Source organism: Xyrauchen texanus, chromosome 36 (genome assembly GCF_025860055.1).
Source record: "Xyrauchen texanus isolate HMW12.3.18 chromosome 36, RBS_HiC_50CHRs, whole genome shotgun sequence".
NCBI classification, from domain to species: Eukaryota; Metazoa; Chordata; class Actinopteri; order Cypriniformes; family Catostomidae; genus Xyrauchen; species Xyrauchen texanus.
The window spans coordinates 22,892,350-22,902,067 of NC_068311.1; the positions used below are offsets into that span (position 1 = coordinate 22,892,350).

Below are 9,718 nucleotides of genomic sequence, written 5' to 3' on the forward strand. Positions count from 1 at the left end.
CCAGGTCTCCGCCTCTTAAGTCTCTTATGGCGCCACCTTCCTCGGCCCTGCCTCCTGAGCCTTCCTCGGCTCAGCCTCCAGAGCCTCCCACGGCTCAGCCTCCTGCGGCTCTTTTCCCCGAGCCTCCCTCGGCTCCGCCTCCAGAGCCTCTTGAGCCTCCTACGGCTCCACATCCAGAGCCTCCCGAGCCTCCCACGGCTCCGCCTCTCGAGCCACCCGAGCCTCCGACGGCTCCGCCCTCAGAGCCTCCTACGGCTCTGCCTCCGAGCCTCCTACGGCTCTGCCCCCAGAGACTCCAGAGCCTTCCTGGTCCCCGCTCCTAAAGCCTCCTACGGCGCCGCCTACCTCGGCTCCGCCTCCTGAGCCTCCTTCAGCTCCACCTCCTGAGCCTCCCTCAGCTCCGCCTTCTGGACCTTCTAAGCCATCACCTCCCTCGGCTTCGCCTCCCGAGCCTCCCTCGGCTCCGCCTCACGCGGCTCCGCCTCCCTCGGCTCTGCTGGCCTCCCCAGTGGCCACTCCTCCTCCCAGGCCCCCTGAACCTGTCCTTGCCCCACGGCCATCTCCTAGGCCACCAAAACCGGCCTCTGTCCTGTGGCCCCCTGAATCGGCCCTTGGCCCCCGGCCATCTCCCAGGCCACCAAGGCTGGCCTCTGTCCTGTGGCCTCCTCCCAGGCCCCCTGAACCGGCCCTTGCCTCATGGCCAGCCCCCGGGCCATCTAAACCTGTCCCTGCCCGGTCAACACCTCCCAGACCACCGAAACCTGTCCCTGCCCGGTCGATACCTCCCTGGCCCCCTAAACCTGTCCCTTTGTGCCCCCAGGGACTGCCTAATTGGCCCCGTGGACTGTCTCATTTCCCTTTGTGCCTCTGTGGACTGTCTCATCTCCCCTTGTGCCCCCGTGGACTGTCTCATCTCCCCTTGTGCCCCCATGGACTGCCTAATTGCCCCTTGTGCCCCCGTAGACTGCCTAATTGTCCCCTGTGCCCCCGTGGACTGCCTAATTGTCCCTTGTGCCTCCTTGGATGGTCTCTGTGTCCCTTGTGCTCCCTTTCATCTGTCTGTTTCCCCCCCGGTCTACCCCCTCACTCCTTGGTAATTTTTTGTTTTTGGTATTTCTGTCTTTTTGGTTAGGACCGTCTGGAATCCGGTCCTTTTGAGGGGGGGTTATGTCACGTTCCTCTGTCTACCCTGTGTTCTGTGTCTCACTATTCATGTTCATGTCATGTTTCCTTATCTGCTCCGTGTTTTCCATTTCACCTGTCACCGTTCACGCTCCATGTCACGTTTTCCTTGTTGTCCGCCCCGTGTTTCACTGTCCTTGTCTAAAACTACATTTCCCACTATCCACCTGCCATCAGCACTGCCATTTTGGTTCATTGTTCTCACCTGTGTCTAATCCAGTCATCACTCCCTGTGTATTTAAGCCCTGCTTTTTGTTCACTCCCTGTCGATTGTTGAATGTTCATGTCTGGTTTCCTGTGGTGCATTTGCCCTTGTTTCCTGCCCTTCGTGTTCGTTTGTGTTTAGTTAAGTTTTTCCCATCGTGGACTGTTCTTTTGTTCTTGTGTTTGTTTGTTTTGCTAGTTAGTTAAATAAAACCTGCTTTTGGATCCGCAACCCCTGTCTGCCTTCTCCTGCTTCCCGCATTCGTTACAGCTGCCTCATACACTCAAAAAAAAGAGAGAAGATTTTTGCTTTTTTTATTCAATTAACTTGATTCATATGAACTAAAGCATCATAATTCCATAACATTTTGTTACAACTTGATTTCACAGTTTTCTATCCATTTAAATTTGTAAAATGGAAGTTTACACAATCCATTTGAGTTGAGACCACAAGAATACTGTGTGGTGTTAATGTAGAATTAATTAAATTCCCAGCATGCTTTGCATGGGACACGAAAGGGAGAGTAAATGTTAAAATGAAGCGTTGTTTTATGTGTTTCTGTGCAATATGAATTTAAAGAGTTATACTTGCTAGTGTTTCATGTTTTGTTGTGTTATTTATGAGTTTCTGTTATGTTGGTGTTTTGGGGGTTACCATTATAGTGAAGATTTGAGCTTGAGCTAACACTTAGGACAGGTAAATATCACATTGAAACATCATCAATGAAATTGAATGCTCACTGTAACAGATTCACACGATGGGCCAAGAGGAAGCAGGAACCGGCTGAACAGTCGATGGAAACTTTTAATAAACAAATGAACAAAACAACATAAAACTGCTTTACAGCATAACACAAAACACACACACACAAGACTGCGTGCGTCTCTGTCTCTCTCTCTCTCTCTCTCTCTCTCTCTCTCTCTCTTGAACTGGCATCCCTGGCTCTTCTTTATCCCTCTCCGGCTGATTGGGCTGATTCAGAGCCCTCCTCTTCATCACACTCACTTTACTGAGCATATGCTGTGCATACTATAACATAGTTACTAAACAACACTCTTTAACACTCTAAACTACACTCTAATCAGCATGTACAGTATTTAGCATGATACCATTCACTTTCACTATGCATCACTATGTATGGGGTGGCTGTGGCTCAGGTGGTAGAACAGGTTGTCCACTAATCGCAGTGTTGGTGGTTCAATTCCTGGCCCACATGATTCCACATGCCGAAGTGTCCATGGGTAAGACACTGAACCCCAATTTGCTCCCAATGGCAGGCTAGCGCCTTGCATGACAGTTCTGCCATCATTGGTGTGTGAGTGTGTGTGAATGGGTGAATGAATCACAGTGTAAAGCACTTTGAAAACTGCTAAGGTTAAAAAGCGCTATATAAGTGCAGACCATTTACTAGTTACTACATAAAGTAATTAGAGATTAATTTGAATTGAATTGAAATGTCAACTTTTTTGGATTTACCCAATTCAACTAGGTTTTTTTCTACACAAAGTGTTTGTGTTGGGATTACATAATCATTTTAAGTTAAGAAAACTCTTTTCGAACACGTGGAACCACTGTCCACGATTGAAATAAGTTAGCCAAAGAGCTATTTTACAGATTCTGTAATTAATCAGACAAAAGACAGTAAAAACATCTGGTCGTGTACTCTCTATCAAAATAGAGTTCCCATTAATATCTTTAAAGTTTAATGTTACAACAAGTTCTTGAGTTAACTACAAAAATATATATATTTTTTAACATTAAAGCATGTAAACCTATTCTAGTAGACACCCAAAATAAAATTATGACCCTGTAAATTAGCATAATATGGACTCTTTAATAACAAAAAAAAAATAATCATAATTAGTTACATCAACAAATTGATGTCTGTAATTATTTTATTGTGAACGTTAATTAATAACAATAATTGCTTTTTATTTCTTCATGTTTATAGGATATTGTCTGAATGATTAAAGCACCATATGTCAACACTTTGCACAAGTATAGCTGAAATGGCCAAATAAATCATTGTCCCTAAAGGGGGAAAAGCAAAGACGAACTGTTTATGTTGGGAGATTTTAATGAAAGTAATTATCACAATGCTTCCAGGTTCTGAATAATTCAAAAAAATGTCTTGTTGGCTTCTGATGACAGTAGGTGTACACATGGTGTTATAAAGTATCTCTCAAGGAAAACTCATAAATCAAAGTAACTAAAAGTTTATATGCAAACACAAACATGATTAACTTTATAACTGCCTAACTCACTGCATATATTATAATGTACCGGCCCTCTAAAATTCTTGATTCTAATTGTTTAATCGTGGCATTCAGCATATTTCTAAATAATGATCATTGTCCATAACAACCCACTCTATACCTGACAACTCATCCGGGCAATCTATGTTTCTTGCAAAACTTGTTTTCTGTCTATCACTCTGCGGTCTCAACAAGTAAGCTTAACTCAAATCAATATTTCATGTCCATGTATTTATTTGGCAAGTAGCCATTTAATATGTGAAATAATGTACAGTACAGTCAGCCAATCATTAACGAAAAATAAAATCCCTCAGTGGTGTGGGCTTAAATCTGAAGTCCATTGAAAGTCTGGGATTCAAAACCTAAACCTGGAAATACACAGAAAGTTAAGACTTTTGAACCCCAGTGTACTATGTGGTTAAAGACATAATTAGCATTTAAGTCCAAAACAATTTCCTTTCAAATAAAATCTATGAGACATTCTTCAATGACCTGTATGCGAAGACTTTCAGAGAAAACAAGTTTGCTGCAAAAACACGAGTGTCTTTGTTCTTGTTTCTGTGCATTTTTTATTGTTGTTCTAAAGCCATCGTTCAGCAGACTCCCTGGAGTAGAGCCTACCGTTGCATGACTGACAGACTGTGTTACCCAGAGGGAAATCATGACTAATTTACCTGCCATCTCACTAAAGAAACAATCAAGCTTTTAAACTGCTAAGAATGTATGACAACTTCATAAACCCAAACTTGAGTGCAGCTGGCAAAACTATAAGTGAAAATGTTGTTCATCAGTTTATATGATACCCTTTTGACTTTTAAGATTTCCCCTGTTTTTAACTGCATTTAAGCTTTTTTGCAGTTCACTTAAATGGTCCTGTGGTGTGAAAAATCACTAATTAAAAGAAAAAATCTTCCATGTACTTTCTTAATTAATATTAGATAATAACAACTGCATGTAAAATCCTTATTCAACAATCAGAACAATGTTGTTTACAATAATTTTAGATTAAGAATATCACATTGAAGGGCATTGCTTGATATCTGATGTAAACAGCTTGTGCAAACAGGAAATGCATTTTGAATGTCATGTTCAATAGGGATAATGGAATATCCGGACAGAAAGAGTTTAAGTAAGAGATAACGGCATCATTGATCACAAGCTCAAACTCAGTTGTGTTCAATTGAGGGCAAAACTTTCCAGTCCAAAACCGTACCACATCACAACACTTACATTTCTCAGAAGAAAAGGTAGTTAATGCATACATTCTACAGACTTTTAGAATTGCAATCATAAATACAAGCAAAAATGTGCAGGAATAAAGGAGGAAAGGTGTGTCACACAGTATAAATCTTAAAGGGGTCATGTATTTTTTTTTTACTTTATTATTTTCCTTGAGCTTTACGTATAATGTTATTAAAGGCTTTGCACAAAAAAAAGCCATTATATAGTATTAAATTACCTTTTTTACCCTGTTTCTGTCGCTCTGTCTGAAACACTCTTTGCAGTCCCCTTTAAGACTTTAATAGATTTTAATATACAACACTGTGTTATGATTGCATATTTGAAGCACAAGCACTCTAAATGCTCTTTTCGGACTGAAGAGGAAGATTTTAAACAAACTTAGTATGTTTTTATAGAACAAGGACCTCAAAATAGTACAAGGATGTCAAAATAAGTGTTGAAAAAATCTAACGCATTCATTTCTGCAATTAATGCAGTATATGGGGATTTTTTTTCCCCTTCCTGAAACTTCACTTTCCTCTTTTCCTGTGGCAAAAATGTACATATATAAATTTCTTGAAGGTACAAGCTCAACTCGACTGCACATCCTAGCACAGAAACTTATTGTGTTGAGCAATGCATGACTGAATGCTTGTTCATTAAGTGCGACACATGTCCCAGGCATAATAAATATGGGAGCGGGTTTACTGTACAGAGAATGGAGACTTCACCAGTAAGTTGTGAGACAGGTGTGGAAGAGATACGGCAAGCAAAAGATTTTGTTCAACTTTTAATTACAGCATGTCCACTGATTTTACAGCATGTAAACAAATAAACAAATACCTGTATCAAAGATTTGTACTTTTAAAAATGTGTCTAATTAACTCTATCCAAAAATGTTTTTACATTTTATTCACATATTTAAATAATTAAAATAAATGATGACCAACCAAGTGCTATACCAATAACATGATAGATTTTTGTTTAGGCATTACAAACAGTTATCCCCATGGGGACACGATTTACCGGGTGGACTCAATTCAACTTGACACTCGGCTTTGTGTGCCGCCATATTTTCGTTGAAATGCAAGATGGGATTCTGAGTGTGTATTGTGATAGAAGCATACAAAAGGAGGAGCATAGAAAGTTCTAAAAATCTCCCAGCCCTAGAAGTGATTGTAGTGGACGCAGTTGCACAAGGCTTGAGTGGACTGACTAGTTTGTATATTCATTGATGTCAGAAAACGTGGCCGCAACACTGCATCCAAACGACTTCATACTTTTATTTAGCGATTGTTTGAAAGTTTGTAACATGTAAAAATAAAGATATTGTGATGTTGAAAAGACTATTTGAGCAGCAGGTTCATTACGACAACCGCTTCAGTCATTATGACAACTGATTTTGCAGGTAAACAGCAGCATGAATGCAGGTCAAACCGGTTTGATCATACGCGTCTGAGCCCAGCCTAGTGTAATCACACCGCTTTGATCGTACTTGCGAAAGTGTTAATTACGATTAATCACAGAAACTGTGTAATTAATCAGTTTTAGAAAATGTAATCGATTCACAGCCCTAGTCAAAATATCAAGGAATGTTTTATTTCTCATGACATGACCCCTTTAAATTACAAAAAGATTATTATTCATGAGGAAATACTGCCTTAAACCACAAGATATAGTTGAACAAAAAAAAGATTCAATAAACCACAAAAGGTCTGCATCCTTGTAATCTAATCACAGGACACTTTTCTCCAAAAGTCACCCACAAAGAAGTCTAGTGCTGTCAATGTGTCACACCATATCATGTCAAAATAGTCCAATATTCTCAGCTCTAACCTCTTAAAAGACGGTATGAATGACATACTCAACCATAAAAGACATTTCAAGTTATTAAAATCAATAGAAATAGTTTCACAAGCAAGTGATCACACACATGCCAAAGCAGGAAAATCTCCAACCCAAACTACTAAGTAAAGTAAAAAATGATTTGAACATGAAGAATAGATAATATAATCAACAACAACAAAAAAAACTTTACTGCATTAGCATCCCTGCAGCCCTGCTGTTGCTTACCCATGCTGATCATGCTCTACAGGGTACTGAAGCATAACCGGCTCCCTCCCAGGGCTGTCACCACCACTACTCGGGACACACGACCCCTCACCCTCAGACCCCTCCGTCCGAGGGTCCGGATCCAGATCGGAGACCTCCATCTAACGGCACACTCCAATTCAGAGCACAGCAGCAGCCTGTCCCAAGGTACCACAGCCAGACTACTTCCCACAGCTGGTCCTCTGACCGAGACGCATTGAGTGCATAGAAATCCCTAGTTAATATTTCAGCAGCCTGGAGCAGGTAGTCACTCACTCACTTACTCACTCATTCATTCATTCATTCCATTAGCCAGTCACAAAGTCAGCCAGTCCCTCATCTCCCCCTCATGTCACACTCTGGCATCAGACATCGGTGGACTCAACAGTGGCTCGGTGACACTAGCAGCTGTGCCGCTGCAGCTACACTGAGAACACACACATACGCTCTGACACACAGCTGACCAGCCCCTCAGGCCAGCCCTCTCTGTGTATACACTTTACACCGCTCCTCCAGGTTGTCATATTATTCGAATGTGCATAATTTTTTCATGTAGAAGGGTGGTGGAGGGACATGGGGTGTTGGCTGGGCACCACCAGACTTGTCAAATTAGACTAAGGTGGATAATTTGCCCGGAAAATTGCCACATGAGTGCCATTAATGCATTATACGGTATGTTTTTGTGATGCATTTTGGATGGCAGTGTTTGTGTAAAACAGCAAGTTACTGTAGATAGGGTAACAATGATCTTGCAGTTCAAAGAAAACCTTGGAGGTAAACAGTCATAGCAATCTATTGTGTTGCCATTAAACAATGATTACTTTGCATTGTATAGGTAATGAGACAATTGACAACAGTAATGTTAATGGTCATTTAAATATACAGTATATAATGTGTGTGTGTGTGTGTGTGTGTGTGTGTGTGTGTGTGTGTGTGTTACATGTTATCCAAACATATATTTTCTAAAACACTACTGTAATTTGAATATGTAGCCTACATATGTGCTCAAATATATGAACAATCATTTAAATCAATTTCAGATTTCTGTATGGGTATTCTTACATGATATTTAAAAGCAGCAATAAGTAAAATTAATAAAATGTATTAAGACATTATCCAAGCCAAGTATCCAAATAAACAGTATTTAGTCATAACTCTCCCACCTAACTGACTCTCATTGAAAATATTAATAGCCTACATTAACACAACAGGTGCAAAACTAAAAAAAAGAAATAAAAAAAACATCCTGCCCCATACATCCTGCTTTATTAAAAACTATCACAGAAATATACTTCAGATATTTGATTTATAAACTCTCAAACACACGCTCTTACCTTTAATGGATGGGCTTTGAAAGTGATCGCTGAAATCCCGTTGATCGGCGCAGATTTCTCTAGAATCCAATTGATCAGAAATCCGCGATCAGAAATTCTTGTTGGTTAATTAGGAGGCAATTCTCCAGCTCTCGACATATTTCGCGATTAAATACACTATTATGTTTAGCCATCAGATGCGATCGAGTGGACAGGGCTCCTTAAATTTTCGAATATTATTATCCGAAAAACACGTCCGACTTGCAGCAAAAAGCAATAAAACCAGTTGGATTTTCCTCGAACTCCAATCAGTTTTAATGACCCCCTGGATTCTGAAGTACTTCCATGGTCTTCAGACAGTTCCAGCTCATAGTTCCCGTTATTAATTCGCGTGGCTGAAAACACCCAAAGCTGCTCATAGATTTTCAACTGCCACACACGCGAGCGTTATAAATCACAGGCAATTCCGCCACAAATAATCAATAAACATCTCTGTCAAATCAGCAGTACAGCTGGATATTGTTTGCCGCGAGCTGTTGGGAAGCATATGAATATGTTGGTTCCTTTGATAAAGAAGCAGAAAGTGTAGACTCCTCACACATACTGCATGAATTAACCCATTGAACACACTCAAAGACAGACTGACGAAGCGATGGAGAGATTAGTCAACTGAGTCCAGCCATTCGTCCGCAGGTGAGATCCAGATAACTGGAACTAGCAGGGCATGTCAGATCATCAAGAAGGCATGCATCCATCCAGGCCACCCATCCATCCATCCAGGGCATCCATCCATCCATCCATCCATCCATCCATCCATCCATCCAGGGAATGCATCCATCCATCCATCCATCCATCCATCCATCCAGGGAATGCATCCATCCATCCATCCATCCATCCATCCATCCAGGGAATGCATCCATCCATCCATCCATCCATCCATCCAGGGAATGCATCCATCCATCCATCCATCCATCCATCTATCCATCCATTCATCCATCCATGGCATGCATCCATTCATCCATCCATCCATCTGAAAATGATTTCTATCAGTTTTTCAAAATTCACGACTGTCCCACAGTTGCGGTGTCATTTCCACTACACACAACAATTTTATACCTTATAAAGTTTTTCAAAAGTTAGTATAGGCCTACTTGTTAACCAAGTTGACAAATATGTAAATGAAGAGCATGCTTGAGATGAAATAAGTGATTAAAGGTACATATCACTTGAGAGCAAAAAGTGTGAAAATATAATTTAAAAGTGTGTATTTAGGATAAATTAATTATTAACTATGAAATAAGCCTTAAAAAGACAAAGGTGTCAGTCTTTTTATAACAAAAACTTAAAAAAATTTAATTTCCATCACCGTCATTTCCACCACAGAATTCTATTAAACACAATACACAGAATTTAAGATGTGGTGGACATGAAACTGTGGTGTGACTTTTCAA

At 40.7% G+C, this 9,718-nt stretch overlaps 1 protein-coding gene across 2 annotated transcripts in view; it reads right to left on the reverse strand.

Annotated features, from left to right (window-relative positions):
- LOC127629981 (calcium-binding protein 8) overlaps positions 1-8,470 on the reverse strand; it is a 108,615-nt gene extending 100,145 nt beyond the window's left edge. The window contains exon 1 of one of the 2 annotated variants that reach the window (XM_052107333.1): positions 8,289-8,470. Coding sequence is in view for 1 of the 2 variants with exons in the window: in XM_052107332.1 (XP_051963292.1) it covers positions 6,937-7,076 (140 nt within the window). In the remaining variant the exon portion in view is untranslated. Of the gene's footprint in view, positions 1-6,936; positions 7,089-8,288 lie in introns of those variants that run through there. The other variant, XM_052107332.1, reaches the window with a different exon arrangement.
- Between the last annotated feature and the right edge of the window lie 1,248 nt (positions 8,471-9,718).